The sequence below is a fragment of the Emydura macquarii genome, unplaced genomic scaffold, assembly GCF_026122565.2.
Source record: "Emydura macquarii macquarii isolate MOO-44397 ecotype Brisbane River unplaced genomic scaffold, CSIRO-AGI_Emac_v2 contig_3477, whole genome shotgun sequence".
Taxonomy (NCBI): domain Eukaryota; kingdom Metazoa; phylum Chordata; order Testudines; family Chelidae; genus Emydura; species Emydura macquarii.
In genome coordinates, this window is record NW_027133614.1 from 455,279 (window position 1) to 475,679 (window position 20,401).

Genomic DNA, 20,401 nt, shown 5'->3' on the forward strand with positions numbered 1-20,401 from the left:
CCAGCCGGGTAAGGTTCCTGGAATTGGGTCTGATTATCTCCATCTCCCCTAGAGCAGCCATGCAGGGGATGGATGAGGGCAAGTCCTGTCCCTCTCCAGACAGGCTGGACTAGCAGCTGGGGGGCACAATAGGAGCACCCGGCTGGGGGCACTCCCAGCCCTGTCCCCTCCCCTCCAATAGCTAGATTTCACAGAGGAGGTCTGATTTCACGGTCCATGACACATTTTTCAAGGCCATGAATTTGTTAGGGCCCTATTCATGACCTTATAACACCACCGAAATATCATCAAGCAGCCGCCAACTCCAGATTATAACGAGCTCAGTATTAACTTGTCTGTAGGGGACACGAGAAGGTGGCAACTGTAAAATACTTAAGAAGCATCATGGCAAATTTTCACTTCTAAACCTAATTTAACACACTTATACAACATTAACCCTTTCTTTTTCTTTAATAAACATCACACTTGAAAGGTAGAGAGGCTAGAACTGAGGAAAGCTGTCATCCCACATTCTTGTTGAGGAAGTGCTCAGAGCACATCCAGATCAATTTACAACCTTGTTTATGAAAAAAGTATGGATCTGTTTATATATATTTTAAGATGGACTTTGCTGCAGAAATGCGATGATCTCTTGTCCCTTCCCCTTTCAGTAACATGTAAACCCTTTAAGATCTCTTCACTTTGTAGTTAAATTTGCCTTTTGATATATGCTGTTTTCTTTGCTCAAATCCATATGAGCAAAATAAACTTGGTAAGGATCTGGAATTTATACCACAGCTCCTATCCAGATTGAGCCCAGGTAACTTTACATACTGCGCTAGTAAATTACCCCGGGATGAAGCACGTGTGTGTATGGTTAAAACTGTACTTTTAAGAATCAAACATGCACTAATACTAATACTAGGACTAATACTGAGGGCGAGCAGGAGCCCGCCAGGCCAGACCAAACCAAGCGGGAGGGGAGGGGAGGGGGGGAGGGGCGGCGCTGCTGTATCACGTTACGTGACATGACTCCTTCTCCGCAATGGTGCCCAATTGCTCCGGAAAAACACAGCAAGAGACACGCCCCCCAAAATGGCGGCCGCCCGGAGGCCTGAGCGGGACTCCCCGCAGACAAGTTCCGCCGCTCAACATGGCCGACCGGAAGTGAGGTTTGCGGACTCGCGGAGCCTATCAGATCACCAGCCAGGACGCGCTGCCGGTCGGGCGGCGGGTTCTTCGGCCCGAGGGAGGAGCGCGGCATCGGCGGGGCGGGTCCGGATGGAAAAGCAGCCGGCGGAGGAGGCGTTCCGCGCGGCGGCAGCAGCAGCCAGGAGAGCGGGCGGGGAGCGAGCACCGAGGGGAGGCGACTATAACCTGCGCTCCAGGCAGTCGCCGCACCCGGCAGCGGTTGAGATGCCGACGACGCGGCGTAGAGCCGGGGCCGGGACCCAGACCGGGACCCAGCAGCCGGAGCCAGAGGTCAGGCGGCGAGACGCCGAGGCCTCGGAAAGTGAGTGACTGAGGAGCCGTCGGTGCGGGCGGGCGCTGCGGCCCGGCTGAGTCAGGGCACCCTGGGCGGGGATTTCGGAGGGGGGATGATTTAATGGGCGTGGGCCCCCCCCACCATCGTGGGGGATGGGCAGGCCGCGCCCCGCTCGCCTGCGGGGAGGGTGCCCTACCCTCGCGGTGTGTCCCCTGCAGTCACCCCGAACCCCCAGCGCCCTGCAGCCGGGCCCGGGCGTGTGTGTGTGTCTCGGGTGCTGAGCCCCCACGGGGTTCAGAGAGAGCTGCTGGGCTCAGCACCGAGCTGGGCGAGGGACATCGCCATAGTGGGGGGTCACGGTGCTGCTGCTGCTGGAGGCATCGCCTGGCTCATGCAGGCTGCAGCATGGCGGGAGTTGGGTTGGGTTTCTCCTTGCCCCGCGTCTCCGCTTCTCCCTGGCTTTGCCTACTCAGGCGGGTGGGCCGGTGTCCCGTCCGGAGGCAGCAGCTTAAACGTGGGAGGCTTCTCTTCTATATTATGGAGTCAAGCGGCTTCAAAGGGACGGGTGAATGAAATGCACGTAGGGAAGATCCTCCTTCGCTAGCAGGAGGAGCTTTAAACGCTTCCCATAAAACTATTCCCAGCTGAGGAAGGCTGGGCAGACCTCCGTGGAAGATGGGGCTGCCTGGATCAACAGGAATCATTAATGTCACAGTGACATCTGTCCAGTAAACTAATCCTGTTTAAGCAGATCAGTTCTATCTCTGTGAGAAACAGGCTAGAGCCAAGTGGCTTTTGAAAGGTGAATAACAGCTTTATATTTGGTTACAATTTAATTCCATTCTCTTTCCTGCTTGCACCTGTTTTTTCACATGGTCCATGTTAGCTTTTATTGCTGTTTTAAGGAGAGTAGAGTTTGCTATTAAACTTGCCTGAGGCAGAGAGGGAAGAGATGTGGCACAGAGGACATTCAGCTTGATCACTGTCGTGAGCATTTTTCCACTGGTTTGTGTTCATGATAAAAATCTTTAGGGAATCTACACAGAGACCATTGAGTTGTGCAGTGTGCTACATTCTTCTTAGCTGTCTGCCCCCAACATAATTTTGGATCCAAAATCAGTTTTCTTTCAAAGGACCAGCAAGTGTTAAAACTAGATTCTCTACCAATTAATTGTATTGATCAAATAACTAAAATGCATTACCTTCCATACAACTTTAATGTATTTTTTAAAGTGAATCCTCAAAAGACTGGAATGACAAAGCTGAATTTGCTTGTACTCCCTTAATTCAGCCCCTTTGTAAATATTCATTGTAATATAGACCTTAATTATATGACTGCATATATTTTTGAACCCCCATCTTGTTCATTGTGCAAGTTGAAATCTGCATAGTGAAGGCCTAATTCTGCTACTATTACTCAGGTTAAGTGGTAATATACAATTTAAGCAGTAGCATTGATCTTGGTGAGTAAGGGTAGCAGAATTGGACCCTGTAAATGTAAATGTCACATACTTTAAATAGCTTACTGAAAGGAGTGAAGAGGCAGGCTGTGTGTTTGCTATGTCTGTTGACATGGAAAACTTACTTCTTCAATGCAAATAAAACTTATTCAAATATCCACAAATTACTTAGTTTAGAATATGTGCTTAAAACATTATTTTGATCCTCTTTAGTGAGTTCACTCTTGCCTTTTTCACTGTTCACCAAAGACCAAATTTTGCTCTGTTACTTCAGTGTAAATTTGAAACATGGAAACATTACTTCTGCTTTACTCTGTAGCAGTGATAACTGGTGAGCAAGCCTGCCTCATTCTCCACATTGTAAATGTAAGGTGTGGTTAAAAACTTCCGACTTCTACAGAGTTCTTGAGCTGTGCATGAGAGGGGGCTGCTTTGTACCTGCTCTCCTGCAAAGTTCTTCACCTGCCTTAACACCATGAGGTAGAGCAGGGCATTTAAGACCTCTCTGAATAGTTGTTTCATGCCGTCTGTCAAGTTTGTCAGGCTTCATTGCATCTCTTTCCAGTCAGTTCGCAATTTGAATGTTCTCTGTGCAAACAAGGGATTGAGACTTCATTTTTAAATTTTTTTTTGTTGTATTTAAGAACCAGTTTAGCTTCTGGAGTACAAGATGACAGCCAGTAGGGTAAAGTGCCAGGTCACAGATCTAGGGTGACCTGGCTTGACCCATGCTGTCTTAAGTGGGTAACTATTTTTTACTTATTTCCATTCCTTTTTCATGCTAGGTTCTATTTCCTCTCCTATCCTTACACTCTTAAAATTAAGCAGGAAGGCTTAAGGTGAATTGTAAAGCCTATGCCTTTAAATATTTGATGACAATTCTTTTATACACAGGTTGCATCTCTTATATGCTTATGTGAGTGATTGTACTAGTTTAATCTCAATGTTTTTATAAACCGAATACAAATGGAATTTTCAGACTGGTTCAGACATTTTTCTATAGATATGTGCACACTATCTTACCTGTTTGTTTCTAAAGTACTTTTTTTCTATGGATGTTTTGAAGATGAAGTGCCTGCATATAGAACCAGAACCAATAAAAAATTACAGCAGTCACAGACTTGACAGAAGGTAGCAATGGGCTCCTTTGCCTTTTGTCAGTTAGAGAAAGTCTTCTCCCAGATTTTATGAATTGCTATCAATAAATTAGTTCCTCAAAATTTCTGTAATACCCAGTGTCAATAACTTACCTGTCTGCAGAATGCAGAGTAATATGAGACTTCACTCTGCAGTATTATGTGAGTCATGAGTGCAAATACTTAACGGTAGACTTATATTTTAAATTGCCATTACAGAGTAAAGGCACTCTTGTGCCATTTCAAATTCTCCTTAACAGGATAATTACTGTGAAAAAGATAGACTCCTACTCATTTTCTTGCAAAGGGCTTTGGCTAATTGTTTTTTTGTTTCGTCTCCATTAATTTATGATTAATAAAAATAGAGCATTGCTAACAATAGTTTTTATATTGAGGCCCCTTAGGTCTCAGTACGTAATTACATAGATGTATCAAAATCAAACATTTGTATAAGGATTCTGCTAGGCCAAGAAAGCAGTATTTATTTGCTTTTCATACAGAGATGTATCTTTGAATCAAAGATTGGTTTCCTAATCCATTGGTGTTCAATTATTCCATATGGTTAGGATAATTGCAGCTGCAATTAGAAGGATGGTATTACCGAACCATTTTTTTTTTAGGACTTATCTTGTTTTTATTGATCTCTGGGCCTCTTTGGTGCTTTAACCTCTCCAGGATTGGTTTTTTTTTTGTTGTTTTTGTTTTTTTGGGAGGGTTGGGTGAGGAATTGCACTTCCTCTTTAGCTCCTCAATGACATCATGATGACTGACTGCAGGAAACTTCTCCATAATTCTGATAATTAATTCTTTGAGATTGATCTGGGGGCAAATTTGGGGCAGGATGAAACATTGTTTCATTTAGAGAAGTTCAGTCCGACTCACCTGGTGAATGAATTACTTCAAAGCATGTCCTGTCTCACTCCCTGTCATAAAATCTAACACTGTCACTCATTCAGAACTGAATACTGCCTGTCCTGCACCTTAGGCAAGTGCAATTTTTGACCTTCAGATCCAGAGCACTGGCCAGTAACTGAGTTACTCACTGAGTAACTGACTGCAGTAGTAGATTGTCATCTGTGTGGACCAGCTATTAGAGAATGATGAGACACATACATGGTCAGTGAGTTGTGCAGCTATTTGCCGGATGGCAGAGGAATGCTGAGTCTCAAGGATCCTGGGAACAAATCCAGACTTCAGAGTGTCCTCTAGTGATAACAGCCCCTTCTGCCCCATTCCCATTGCTTGTCTCTGCCCTATTCACACACACTCAGCTCCTGTCCTTGCCGCCCCCTTTGCTTCTGTCCCCACCTTGCTGCCTGTACCCTGGATACTAGCCACTTCTTGTCCTGCACAGATCCCGCAAATCTTAGGAAAATTGACACCCTGGAGTTGTGGATTTGATAAGGCCTTATTCTTGAAGGGATGGAGTGGAGGGTTTAAATACTGGTGGGGGAGGAGTGACTGCATGGTGTTTGGGTGACTCACTGATCTTATTTGCCATACCTAACCGTCTGGCTGGACGGTTAAGTCTTATCAATCAGAAACTAGCATATTTATAGTGTATTTTTTCCAGTTAGCTATTGTGCATCAAACTGCTCTATAAACCCATCAGAACCCAGTTTTTAAACATGGTAAACATTTAATATATTCCTCTCCCTTGTTTTAGGGAGTGAAAGTGCAGTTGGAAGAGCAGATATATCGTCTTTGCTTCGACCAAGTATAAGAAAGAGTGTACGGACAGGTAAATGGTAACTTTTAAACCTAAAGGATGGGGTTTTCACTAGCTAGCTGCACTATACTGTTACTGAAACACACACAGGACTTGTGGGAGCATACTTTAGTGATCACAGTAGAGAGTGGGAATTAGGGGGCCTCAATTCTATTTCTGACTTTGTGGTTGACTTGCTGTATAATCTTGGGCAAGCCATTTAATCTCTCTCTTTTTTTTCCTCTACAAAATGGGGATGGTACTCTTCTATCTCCCAGGGGTTTGTGATGATTAATTATTGTATGTAATGCCTTTGAGATCATTAGATGCAAGGTGTTATGCAAGGTATATTGTTTTACTGTGCATAATGGATGAGTTGCAGAAATAGTTGGCTGGGACTTTGCAACATATAGTAATTGAATCTGATAGCATTGCCTGGTTTTGTAAATTTACTGAGTAAATGTTATGACCAGTAGAGTATCTGTAGTTATGCAAGCTAAGAGAAGGGTAATAGGATCTCATGCATCAAGATATAAATTGACTCATCCGAAAGGATTGGGAGGGGATCCTCCCTAGCCCATCCAATGTATAGTATTGGATTTGGTGAAGTGCATCATTGGGATTGGGCAGTACTTTCTCTAAAGCATCAAGCATAGAACGCTGCCGGATGCAGGTTACTGGGCTTAACTGACTAATGGTTTGGTGTAATTTGGCACATCCCATGTTTCATTAAAAAACAAATACAAAAGGACATAATGTTGACAAATTAAACTTCCTCTGGAGGTTGGAAGGGGAACAAGGTCTGTATTACAAATGGGTGTGCAGCCTTTGCAGTGTCCTGAGAAACATATCCATCACTGCACCAGATATGCAGCAGCCATGTTTGTGCTTCTGGTTTTCTTTCCTTTTTTTTTTTCTGTTGTGTTAATCGTTCCTGTGTTTTTTGCCTTACAGAATATGTGCTCTCCAGTGCAAATAGAGATTTCAAAATGAATGAGTCAGGTGAGTTCAAGTGATTGTTTTTCCCCTTTAAAATTCTGGTTTGCTTACTGTCATAGGGTTGTCACTGTGAGTTTTGCTTATTATGACTGTAGTGCCAAAAGAGAGTGAGGAGCGCATGCAGAACAGAACTTTGCCACTGGACTTGGTCTGCTGCTTGAATAATGCCGAGATGTTGAATGTTCCAAGTAGAGACCTTTGACAATGTGCTATTACAATGACGTTTTCCCTCCCCCGCACTCCTCCCCAGGCTACAGTAAGGTTGAGGTCTAACTGCATGACACTAGAAGCTGATTGGGTGGATTTTTCTTTCAAAAGGATTTCAGCTTACTCAGAGTTGCATTTGCTATGACATCCCTGTGAGGAGAACTGAAACTTAAAAACTGGTTTCCAAAGTTTTGGCTGGAGCTGAACTCAACCCCAGCCAATGCAAAAGCTTCAAGTAGCACGTGGCACAGCTGCAGTGATGATGCTTAGTGGCTTATGCGTAGACAATGACAGGAGGGGTTCTCCTATCACTGTAATTTCTCCCCAAGAGACGGTAGCAACATGGATGGAAGAATTCTTCTGTCAACCTAGTGTTGTCTGCAATGAGGGTTAGGTTGGCTTAACTGTGTCGTTCAGAGGTGTGGATTTTTCATACCCATGAGTGATGTAATTGGATCTACCTAACTTTTTAGTGTAGACCCGGCCTCAGGTGTCAACTATATTTTTTTACACTATATATTTAAAATTATATAAACAAAGATTAAGAAGGTTGTAAACGTCAGTGCTTTTATTTTTTTAAAACAAACCCCTCCATTTTATAAATGATTTTGAGGTAAAAGCATGTTTTGGGTGCTGGAAGTATTTATCATTTGGCTTTGTGCCTCGTGTTAACAGTATATCACAATAATCGCATTCACTATTGTATATTGTGTTTTATATACTGAATAATTCTGTAGATTGAATCACTTTGCATAGTGGATTTTGATGCTGTAGGGAATGACTGATCTCTATCAGTTTTAAAAACTGGATTCTGATTAGTTTTAAAGAATAGTTTTATACGCTTTGGCTATCAGAAAACACTCTATAAATATGCTGGTTTCTGATTGGCTCGAGTGTTAACTCTTATTAGACTACTGGATGTGTCAAATAAGATCAGTCACCCAAAAACAGGGATGTTCTGAAGAGCCACCCGTAGGCAGGTTCTAGGCCCTGTTTAAAGCTGCTGATTAGTGCAGTCTCAGTTAGGTGTGGCTTGTTAACTCCTCCATGGCTATAAGGGAGGTGGGAGTGATTCTCTGGACAGAAGGATCTAGGATCTGGGACAGTGGGGGCCAAAGGGAAGAATCTAGGAAGAGCCAAATCTGAAGAAAAGGCTCAGGCTGGAATTTTTCCCTTTTTGATAAAGCCATGCTCCAGTTAGGATGAGAGTTTGCTGTTCTAAGAGCAAGTTAAGAATGCTACCTGCTCACAGAATACATTGTCCTCCCCAGATAGGCAGTTTGTGTTACTAGTTGGTGAAATTAGGCAAAATTTATACATCCATATTTAGTTTCATATGGGAAGTGAAATTGCAGATGTCTGTAACTTCTGTTCCTGAAAGAGAGAAACTTATGGAAAAACCCTCCAGTTGACAAAGAATTCTGCTTACTAAATAAATAAATCTCCAGATTTCTTTAAGGATGTGTTTGTGAAACACAGGTTTGTTTCTTAAAAGGAACTTTACACTGAACCTTATAAAAAGAAAATAAGCTGTGGCTTACATAGACTTTTTCAGTTATGCCCTTTTGCCATTATTTCAGACTTTTGTGTTTGCATAATTTTATCCCCCCTCATAGCCCGGTTTCTCCAAGATGATAGACCACTGTTACTGGAGCTAACGGAGAAACCCCATTAGCTGTTAGTGTTATAGGGCCTAAGACATACAGTTGAACAGTTTAAAATTGCTCTTAGATTGAATTCTTGTGTTTTGACAAATTTCAGGCTGTAGCACATGATTACAGCCAGGTTAAAACTCTCTGGATCTGCCAAAGTCTGTGAGGGAATTAGTAGCTATATTTTCACTTCAAGTAGCAGGGATTTAAAGAGTTGTTGTATTGAACAATACAGATATCTGATTTCCTATTTGCAGCTTTTATGTCCTGTAGCTCTGAATTTTAATCTTATGTGAAATAAAACTATTTCCCACTGTTGCATTATGCTGTTCTTACTGTTTGATAACTGGAGAGTAGCTTTAAAAACAGGAAAACTACATTTTAAATTTAGCACAAAAGTTGGCATGAGTTGTTCCTAGTATAAGTATCACTTTCTCTCTTTTTTTTCCTTCCTTCCATCTAAAGAGAGACAGCGAGATCTTCATGATTCACCTGCCTGTATGTTGTGTAAACTATTAGGAGTGCATTAGTGTCTGGATAGCCTAAGAATGTTAAAGGTACATTAACAAGTAGCTGAGGCTCTAAATGTGGGTTTTGCATAAAAGAAAAGCTTTACAGATGGGAAGGCTTGTCTATACACTCTGTTATGAAAATAAGCTATACTGATAAAAGCAACTTAATACTTATATATCTGTGTCCACAGTATGGGGTTGCACCAATCCTAATCAGTTTAATTGATATAGGTAAATTGGTACATAAATTTTGGTAAACAAGTGTCTTTGTGAAAACTTAAACACTTCAGCAAAAATAATATTATATGCTTTTGGTGATGAAATATTCCCCAACAGTGTTGAACCTCTTGGCACCCTCAGAAAACCCAGATGCAATTGTGCTATTGTATGAGAGTCAAGAAGCAGAAGTAAAAGTGAAACTGACCAATCTAGTTTTCTGATCAAGTTGAATGCAGTGTAAAACAGACTGTATGCATTCTTTACTACATTTAAAAAAAAAAAAAATTGGATTCTGAATGTGAGCAGTCTGTCTTGAATTCTTTGACTATTTGCTTTTCTGATAGCATATTGCAGCAGTCTTGAAAATCCATCTTCCTTCCATTTGTGGGAAGGTCTTGCACTTGACCTATGACCTTGATGTTCTAAAATTATGGAAATGGAAAAAGATGATGAGTCCATCTACCAGGGGCTAGGGTAGGACTGTTCCTACCATATATTTTCCAGTTCACTGTAGTTCTAGATGCTTCAAGTGATGGGACTGCAGTCTATTTATTACTTAATAATAATCACCTTACAAATAGTCATACCATTTGTGTTTTGTAAACATTGCAAATTTTATTACTTCAAAGGGATAAAGTCAATTAGTAGAACTAATTTACGTCTAACTTTTATTTTGCAATGATGTATTCATTTTAAAGATAGATTAAGATCTACTCTAGAAGGTGAGCAAGTGGAGAAAAATTTCTTGGTATCTTGGGTTCTAAACATCCTGTTTAAATGTAATACAATACAATAGGATAAATCTATCTATCAAGCAATTTAGAGTGAAGCATCTAAATTCCTTTTAAATAGGCAGACAGACCACTCTGTCGAATCACTGACTGACACTGTTGCAACTGAAGCAGTTTTTCAGTAGTTAAACCTCTTGGACTCCAAAAAGAATTCAATAAGATTAAAATCCTGTAGCAGACAATGTCTGAGCTTTTATTGATTTTTTTTTTTTTTAGTTTTGTTTTTAAATCCTATAATGTTGCCAGAGCTCAGAACAGAAGTTTGAAAGTTGTACATATTTCTTACATGCTATTAGGGCGTAGGATATCAGTTTTCCCTAAACTGGCCCTGGTGGCCATTGTAAGCTACAGCATTTACATTATATAGGAGAGTTTAACCATGAATTTGGGCTAGGAAGACGCCCCAGTACATTTTTAGAGATGAAGATCAAAAGAACTGAATATACGAAGGCAAAACTGAGATATTGAGCACAGTTTGAGAGCAAGTGACTATGAACAGCTTCTGCAGCTATCAGCCATGTAAAGTATCGGACCTAATGGATTGGTTGTGAATACAGTGCTGACTGTGGCACACTTTAAGAGTAGAAAACTTTTGCTCATAGTTGCTCTACCTCTTTTATTGATGATCTAAACTAACCCCCCTTCCTTTGGGGGTGATGGGGTTCTGTAACTGCAGTAAAGTTGTGTAGCCTAAGTGATACTGCTGGAGAAATCAGGGTTGTTTTGGGGGTACCCAATAATGGGCGATAGTAACATCAAGAGGCTTCTTGCCTATACCAGCACCATTTCCTCCCCACTATGTGTTGATCTTTGACATGTCACAACCTTGTGTTTCAGCGTGAGATTCCCTACTCGTGGATTGAAATTTTAAAACAAACCAAAAAACCTCACTTAACAAAAGGAAATAATTTCAGTTTATTTGTGGAAGGAATATTAAACTTCATGCTACAGGGCTTAAGCCAATCTCTAACTACTAGAGATCAGGAAAAGACCTAACATGGGGATCACATTACCTCACATCTCCAGTTGTGTGGTTCTTACCCCTTCCTCTGAAACATCTAGTGCTATCACTGTCAGAGACATGATAATGGACTAGATAGATCTCGGGTCTGATCCAGTCTGGTGGTTCCTATCCATCTCTTTTCACTGAGAGCTCTCAACTTTAAGGCTGTGGTCCCTGGATTGGAAAGCCCATGATTTCAGTAATAACTCAAAAAATAACACTGCATTGTATCTTTAATATAAACTTAGAGTTAAATATAACTAGGGGAGTGGGTGTGACATTGAGTTGTTAATTATCTCATACAGAAGATGAGATGTTTGTCAACTAAGGTTTGAAATGCAAAGGAATAATATAGAAGAACTGTTTTAGATGCCAGAAGCTGAAGAATAGGTAATGATATTTTTATGAAGGAATGTTGAGACTGCTGATATTACTTAAGCAGGAAGGGGATATTTATTAAACAAAAACCTCTTCAAATGTGTATTTATTTTTGTTGTCTCATAAGAGAGGCTAGTCTGAATTAGTCCCCTTTCACCTTCAAGGCTCTGGAGTCTCAGTTCTTCCATTCACCTCCTCTCTTCTCTGTTCATGCCCCATGCTCTTTCTCAGCCCAGTTCACCTGGTCACTCTCTTGATTGCCTTCCACGGTCAGCTCTGTGCTATCCTATTATGCTACATCCCTATTGAATGCCTGAATATCCTCTCTGTGCACCACATGGTGGTACCTCACTCTTTCAAATCCTCCTCCTGGCTTGATTCTTTTGGTTGGCCTGCCATCTTGCCGGACTTCGCTCCTTACAACTATTAACATTACCCAAGAGAACTGCAGTGGCTAAACAGTTGCACAAGTTGGCAAAAAAGCAAATAAAGAAGGTATGTACTTCCAGTAGTTTCTTACCACCTTTCTTGTTGTAGCCCTCATCTTTTGGTGTCCCATGGTTAGTCTAGGCCATAAACTTTTTGGGACATGTATGCATGACATTTTACATTTTTTCAGGTGGTGCTGTAGCTATATAAATAGTCTTTGAGTTGTGTGGCAAGCAGTTCTTAATCTTTACGTAACCTATTCTCTTTGCAGGGGATGATGATGATGAGGAGGAAGATGAAAAGGATGCTGATGGCTACAGTGATGACAATGAATCTGAAAGTGACAGGGAAAATTGTAAGAAGACTAACGTGCACCAACCACCAAGAGATAACAGAAGCGACATTTTCCTCCATCTCTCACAAGGTTTGTCTTCAATGATTACCAATTTAGTTTTTTAAACTTTTGACCTTTGGGGTAGAACAGAGTAAACATAACAAAATATCGTTATAATACACCTGCATACACAGCATTTCAGTTTTGTAGTTCAGCATAGCATTCTGAAAATTTGGGCAGAGAGAATCATTTTGACATATGTAAATACTATTGATACAGTCCAAATAAGGTGGGTGAGGTAATATCTTTTATTGGACCAACTTCACTTGGTGAGAGTCAAGCTTTCAAGCTACATAAAGCTCTTTTTTGAGGGAAAGGTAGTAAGGCTATGTCTACACTAGAGACCTTACAGCAGTACAGCTGTACCGCTGCAGCTGTGACACTGTAGGGTCTCCCATGTAGCCATTTTGTGCTGACAGGAAAGAGCTCTCCTGTCCACCCCCAATGAGCGGTGGTAGCTATGTCGGTGGGAGAGCATCTCCTGCTGCCATAGCACTGTCCACACCGGTGCTTTTGTCGATGAAATCCTATGTCATTTGGGGGTGTTTTTCACACCCCTGAACGACACAAGTGCTAGTGTAGACATAGCCTAAGAGTGTCACAGCTTTATAAAAGATTGAACAGATAGTTTAACACACATTCTAATGGACCATTCAAGGTGAAATGACTTATTAACACCCCTGTAGTCACAGGGCAGAAAGGGTGGTTAGTGGGTTATAGATTGTTGTAATACATCATAAATCCAGTGTCTCTTTATTAAGATCATGATTTTTAGGGTCTAGCAAAGTTATGAATTTAAGCTCCCAGGTTTGTCTTTTTAAAGTGGTGTTGTGCGGGTTTCCTTTGAGAATGAGATTACTGATATGTCAGATATAGTGATCCCTTTGTGAAAAGTGTTTCTGTATCTTATCATTTTCCTGTGAGTACATTCGAGAGCTTAGTGTTTGTCTGGTTTCACCTACATAATTGTTGGGGCAATGAGTGCTCTGGATGTGTAGGACCCATGGATCTTGAAAGGTGTGTTGTGGAGAGGGGGGGTGTTGGTCATTGTATTAGTGGAAATATATCTTCAGATTTTGTATCTCTCTGGCTGGCTCTGATGCGGCTTAGACTTGATGTGTCCTGGTCTGTGAGGAATTTGTTTCTGATGAACTTTGAGTCTCTTGCTGGAGGTTGCCATGTCGCTGAAAAGTAACAAACGTGACACAACACAGTAGCCAAGATTCATTTTCTAGCATGCTTAAATCCTGTTTAAATATGAGAAATCTATTGTAAATCATTATTTAGTTTAAATTTAGTTGAAGTTTTCTTAATTTTATTAAAGGATAACTGTTAATTTGAAACCTAGTCAGTTGAACGGGACATAAGACCATACTGGGTCAGATCAATGGTCTATCTAGCCCAGTTGTGACCCATCCGTGCCTAGGGTAGACCACCTAAAAATGTCAAGGTCATATCCTGTCTTCCGACAGTGTCCAAAGCCAGGTGCTTCAGAGGGAATGAACAGAACACATAATCAAGTGATCCATCCCCTGTCGCCCATTCCCATTGAAAAAAGCTCCTTGCCAATTTTTATGGATTTTTTTTTTTTACAGTCACTATACTGTTGTCTTAGCCCAAAATGCTCAATAGTGAAATCCTAAATTTAAGTGCACATATAGGTCCCCATCCTGCAAACACTTAAGATACATGCTTGATGTGACTCAGATGAGTAACTTTACTCAGATACATGTTTCCGAGACCTTAATTAGGTGGCCTGGTTTTTTTCCCTAATGTGTCTGAATAGATACACTGGTGGAGGACTGGGTGATTGAGGGCTGGTAATAGAGTTTGGTTTGAGTCCAGTCTCGTCAAAATTGAATCAACTTGCAATATGATTGCTTACGGGAGAAGACTAGAGGAGCAGCCAGGTGCACCAAGCCTAACAAAGCATGCAGATGAACTGGGAAGATGAGAGGAGGCGGTGTATAATGCCTACACAGTTTATATGCTTTAGCATTCTTGCCCCTAGCAGGACCTCTTAGGTTTCAGGTGCATGGTGAGATGGCTGTCCTTGTTATTAAGCAAGTAGCTTCCATCCTCTGCTAGAATTCCAATGACAATACGAAGACTTAAGAATAAAGACAGTTAAGGGTGTAGGAAGAGACAGGTGGGAGAAGAAAGAAGTGACTGTTTTAAATCTCCCCCTTCATCCCAAATGCCAAGCTGCCTTTTCAGTAGCAGTTTAGGAGTACTGTGTCCATGATAGATTTGTCTCCAAATTCGTCAGTGTCTGTTAAGTTTATGATCTCTCTTCATTTCACTGTGGTTCTGACTTCCGTGATTTGAATGTAATCCTATGCTGAATTTCAAACAATGAGCATCCACCAATGAGGACACTGCCCAGGGTGACAAGCATGTGTGGCTACAGTTGAGCAGACGCTGTGTGTAGAAGTATTAGACATGATACGTAGCATTTGTGTCCTGTATGTTCACATCTGAGTTTTTCTTCTCATAACCTAAAGCTGAGCCCGATCAGAGGTTTATCTCCTGGAATTCTGGCCTACACTTCATTAGCCATTCATCTTCCTTGCTTAGATTCTGCCCACCTGTTTCTGCTAGCGGCATCTACTCTCTCTCCATCTGTGTCTATATACATGTCTAGATAGCTATATAACGAGATCTTTCATCTTTGAGCCAGTTGTAATTTCACGGGATTTATTTGACTCGAGGGTAAATGCAGGTGCTTTTATACCACGTGGGTAAACATTACGTGTACCCTCACTGAAATCTTAACAGTGATAACTGCACAGTGTGCACATTCATACATGTTGATGGAATGCAGTTCAGTGTCCTTTGCAGGAGTAATGTTTTAGTATCTTTTACCTTCTCAAACTTTTTACGTAAATACTCCAGAGACTCACTTTGATATGAAAGCTTGCATTTTGCGTTTAAGGCACTATCTGGCCCAGCTATCTGATGGTGTGACAGAGCAAGCTGCTGGGCAGAAATAACTTGGAGGGCTGAGACTGTGCTCTACAAAACTACTTTCCTTCTGGAATCTAATGTGGTCAAGGTATTGCTTAAATATGCATATTGTTCTTCATTACTATGTTCCAGATCCGCCAACAGTTGTACAAAAACAACTAGTGTTTAACCAGAAGACGACATTCAGGAGATCAAGTATGTGGATAAACTCTACCTCTCGTTTACCTGTGTATAGATTGCTTGCTATTTTCTTCTGATTGTTCAGCATTTGAGGAGTTTGTTAGCTCTCCAAAAGCATGTTTTGGTTATTTGTGCTTTCCTCAAAAAGGGACTCAAGATTTACACCTGAGAGGAGTGTGGATGGGAAACTGAAGCTGGTCTGGCAGTTAAGAGATCAGTTTGCTGGCCTGAAACAGTTGTGAACATGCCGCTATATTTGTCTCTGGAGACAGGGTAGAGCTAGGCTGGCTTTGAACCCTGTGATGCAAACCTGAAAATAAATCCTTTCAAAATGATTGTTACAGTACCAGCTAGACTGCTGAATTCATAGTCCCTTTCTCACTTCTGTTAGTGAGGCAATGCTGGCTAAGAAGTCTTCTCAATGAGGCAAGGTCATTTAACTTTAACCTTCTTGCCTGTTTTACTGTAAAATTAATCTACCAAAACTGGAAATTAGACTGAGTTTAGAGCTAAAATCCATTTTCATTTGATTTCTCACCCCTTCCATTGATAACTGACTAAATGGATCAGCAAAAACAACGAGAGTCCTATAGCACTTTAAAGACTAACAGATTTCTGCAGGCATAAGCTACAGACTAACACGGCTACCCCTCTGGAACTTTTCTAAATGGATCAGGATTCTGTCCTCTTAACTCCCCTTCCCACAATCACTCCCACAGATGAAGCTGAATCTCAAATTCAACCCAGTTCGCTGAAGAAGCAGTCACAGCCTGCAGCCAAAAGTAAGTTGCCTGCTTTCAGATCTGTTTAATGTATATTTGCATAATATTAACCATTTTCATGCCCATCCTTTTATTTGAACCTCTTTAACTTGCTTTTCTATGGTGAGTCCTGCTAGAACAGTCCTGCATTACAGACCCTGTCATCAGGAGACATTTTCAGCACCAAGGGAACGATAACTTGAGAGGCTTTGTGTCTAATCTCTCAGATTTCCACCTTAGTCACAGGATCTGCCCTCTACTCCTCTGTTAATAGACTCTGGCATCAATATGAGGTTAATTTTGGGGTAGGCATAGGGATAGTTCTGTGTTCCATTGTTTTTTAAATTAGATTCTTCAAATTCAATTGTAGTAATCTAAGCTTTTTTAATGTTTACAGTATAACCCTGGTTAATAGTTCAATCACTTGTTAAATGAACATTTAAAAAACAAAACTTGTAACCCAGTTTCAGATGTCTGATTTTCCATGTATTTCCTGTGTTCTCTTCACCCTCTGCTTTTTACTTTTTGCGTTCTTCTCTGAATGAATGGATGAGACTATTTCACTTCTGGGTTGTTATGCACTAGTGCATGCAGTTTGAGTGGTAAACATTAGCGAAGAATGTTCATTTCATTTAAAAATTCCATTGAGATTGGTTTCTGTGGCTTTACTTTTTTCCTTTCTGTTGCCTTCAGGTTTTGTAGAAGATTATTCTTACAAAACCTAAACCTGTGGCCAAGTTTGACCTGCCTCTTTAAGATACATTTTAATTTGTTTTTAATAACTTATTCTTTGATTTAGATGCAATTGTTAGACTATGAGAGAAATTTTCAAAAACCTCTAAGTCCCATTTTCAAACTGTGACTTGTTGCATGCTTAGTCATTTAGGTGCTTTTGAAAAAATTTAGCTTATGTCTTGCATTACCCTGCAGTTTTTCCTCCAAGGAAGTTAAGTCCTCATTTCTCACTTTGGGGTTTCTCCCTTACCTCGTGTTTAGTTGTTTATGGGATAGGAAAACTGGTCTTTTCAGACTTCACTCTTCACTTATCCATACTGATTGATTCCCCATTGAACATGATGAAAGCATTGCTTATTTTTAACATCCACCTCCTCTCTCCTGTTCTCTTTTATGCAGAGCCTGTTGGACAGTCCAGTGCAGGATGGTTTAGGATGTGGATTTTGGTATTCGCAGTAGCTTCCATTACTGGCCTATGGCATGTCTGGAGGAACCAATCCTCCAAGACTTTGCTCAGTGAAGAAATCAAAGTTGTGCAAGCATTTCAGACCCAGATGAAGAAAATTATGAATGTCTATCCAAATCAGGATGCAAAACTGTGGGAGAGAATCCAAATGTTCCTTGGGAAACGGCTCAATAATACCCATCCCCACTTGGAGCCTGCCATCTTACTGCTCACAGCTGCCCAAGAAGCTGAAAAATCTCTAAAGTGCTTAAGTAACCAGATTGCTGATGCCTATTCCTCCTCCCTGAGTGCTGCCACAATTGAGATTGATGGGGCAGGCAAAGCCACACTGGATAGTGACATTGTCAAGCTGGAGGTAGATGATGAGCTGAGCTCTGGGTTCAAAGAAGGTAAAAAAGCAGCTGTGGTGCATCGATTTGAGTCTCTACCTGCAGGTTCCACTTTGATCTTCTACAAGTATTGTGACCATGAAAATGCAGCATTTAAGGATGTAGCTTTCCTGTTAACTGTCCTTCTGGATGAGGACTCGCTGGGAAAGAACCTCAGCCTGCTGGATGTTGAGGAGAAAGTGAGGGATTTTCTCTGGGCCAAATTCACCAATTCAGACACTCCCGGTTCTTATAACCACATGGACACAGATAAGCTGAGCGGACTGTGGAGCCGCATCTCCCATCTGGTCCTGCCTGTCTGGCCTGAAAATGCTCTCCTTGAGGAAGGCTGCTTACAGATTGTTTAAATAAAGAAAAGACATGGGGAAAAAAGGAAAACAGTGTTGTGGTAGCTGGGCAGAGCAGAACTTAACTGCTGAGCTGAGGCGGCACACAATATTCTCTGTGCAAAGCAAAGAGTGGTAGAATTATTCTGTTTAAAGGAACTGGCATCCTCTCTAGACAATAGGAGAGCGTAAGTATGGAGCACAGCTGTTTGGTTTGTCTCTTCTCAGTAACTTATTGGGCCTGGTGCTCTGTAGGTGGAAGAGTCTTGCCCCCATAATAGAGCCATCCAGCTGTATATAAAGCTATCCTTGTGTGCAGTAGACTAATCTCTCTCTGCTGAGAAGTCTTTTCCAGGAGTAGGTAGTACTGCCATTGGGTATGGCAAGATAATAGGATTCCATAGATTCATCTCTCACCTCCTCTGCCTACTTACAATCTACCAGAATAACATTCCCCTCTATCTCAGAAGCTTAATTTTATTAATTGGAGGTGAAGATGGGAGGGTACATGCATCCAAGCATAGGCTTTTTTTCCCCTCCAGCTGACCATGACCTTGGTATAAGTTGCCTCTGCATGTTTCTTAGAATGGCTGAATTGTATAGATGACATTCTGGTTCAGGGGAGGACTTCTCAAAGCTGTTTTGTTTAAATGAGCCTGCCCCCAATTTTGGAGGCTGAGACAAGCTGAGGTGCAAGTGATTGCTCCGGACGTTATTAACATGTCAGTTAAAAAAAATAACCCCCAGAGTGCCCAGGAATCCTCTGTTCTGCATCAAGTTTTAAGATGTACAGATCTCAAGGAGGAAATGTTCCAGCAGGTGCTAAAAAGGTCGACCCGATCCTCTCTCAAAGGCCTAAACTATGTACATTCTGGACAGATTATTTTGGATAAGTCCAAAGGTTTTATTCAAAAAATACTTTTACATCAAAAGGATTTGTTTATTACTGTGGTATTCCTTGTCCCAAATGACTCCCCATGCGTGTCTGTATAAAAACTGCTGCTTCCTATGTAAATCTTGAGTGAAGAAAAACAGACCTTATATGCAAAATTGAACATATTTTGAGTGCCTCATACCAAAAATCCCTAAAATTTACTACCCATTAAAAATCATGTATGTATTTATTATACCCACAGAAGAATCGTACTTTCAGGTCTCTCTGCTGCTAGTATCTTGTTTTTGAAGTCTCTTGTTACAGATCCACTCAGCTTTCTTGGATATGAAGAACACACAAGGGGATATATTTTCTTATAATAGCTGCCAGGTTGGTGGCACTCGAACGCAGCCATTACTCATAAGCTTCCCTCTGCCTTGCTATAAATGTATCCTCTTTTTTAATAGGGATGTATCTGGGGTGAAAGGCAGCTTTGTCCACATGCTGAAACTAGCAGAAAAGAATCTGGATTGCAATCTGAAATAGGCCAGATTCATGACTGGTGTAAGAAAACTCCATAGACTTGGAGCTATGACCACTTACACCAGTGGTGGATTTGGCTCTTCATCTTTGAGAGCGGGAAACTGACCACTAATTACATAGAGGTATTTATACAGCGGAGAGACCTGGATTTGCTGCCATTTTGTGTGTGTGTAAGAACAGCTCATGAAGAAAAATTTTACAAACACCACTGGACAAATGTTTTATAAAATTATATGTTACTTACTATATGAGTTGGAAATGACCAATGATAACAAATGATTTGTAAATAATTTAAAGAAACTATTTTAGTAACCATTAAAAATAAATTTACTTACTTGTTTTATAACCTGTTCTAAGACTGCTGATAAAATTTTAAGATGTGGTGTCACTTTTTTTTACCGGCCAGCATTTTCAAATGTAGTTACCTCTTAAAATCAGTTCACTTTGATTTAGGTACATGAATGTAGACTTAGATGCCTAATTTTGGGCACCTAAACTTGAAAGCTTTGGCCAAGTTCTTTGAATTTTACATGACTCCAGAGAGAGCTGCTTGGAGAGATGGAGACTGGTCTATGGAGATATCCACCCCACCCCCAGTCTGAGGGGTGTGTGTGTGTGTGTGTGTGGGGGGGGGGGGGGTTAAGTATATTTTCAAAGGTAGATTGGGAATGTAGCTGAGAACTTTCTCGTAGCTGCTGTTCTTACATCATTCCTTATTAGAGACTCTGAATTGAATATACTTATTCTGAGTTGTAACTAAGTTTTGTTTCTGAGGCTTTTAACCTCGTTGACTGTCCTTTATATTCA

General features: G+C 41.1%; 1 protein-coding gene across 1 annotated transcript; it reads left to right on the forward strand.

Moving 5' to 3' along the window:
• Positions 1 to 1,047: 1,047 nt before the first annotated feature.
• LOC137144698 (torsin-1A-interacting protein 1-like) lies at positions 1,048 to 19,940 on the forward strand. Its single transcript, XM_067535160.1, has 7 exons — positions 1,048 to 1,492; positions 5,728 to 5,802; positions 6,724 to 6,771; positions 12,231 to 12,383; positions 15,453 to 15,515; positions 16,220 to 16,282; positions 17,396 to 19,940. The coding sequence occupies exons 1-7, from the start codon at positions 1,075 to 1,077 to the stop codon at positions 18,196 to 18,198; spliced, it is 1,623 nt and encodes a 540-aa protein (XP_067391261.1). The 5' UTR covers positions 1,048 to 1,074; the 3' UTR covers positions 18,199 to 19,940.
• Positions 19,941 to 20,401: the final 461 nt, after the last annotated feature.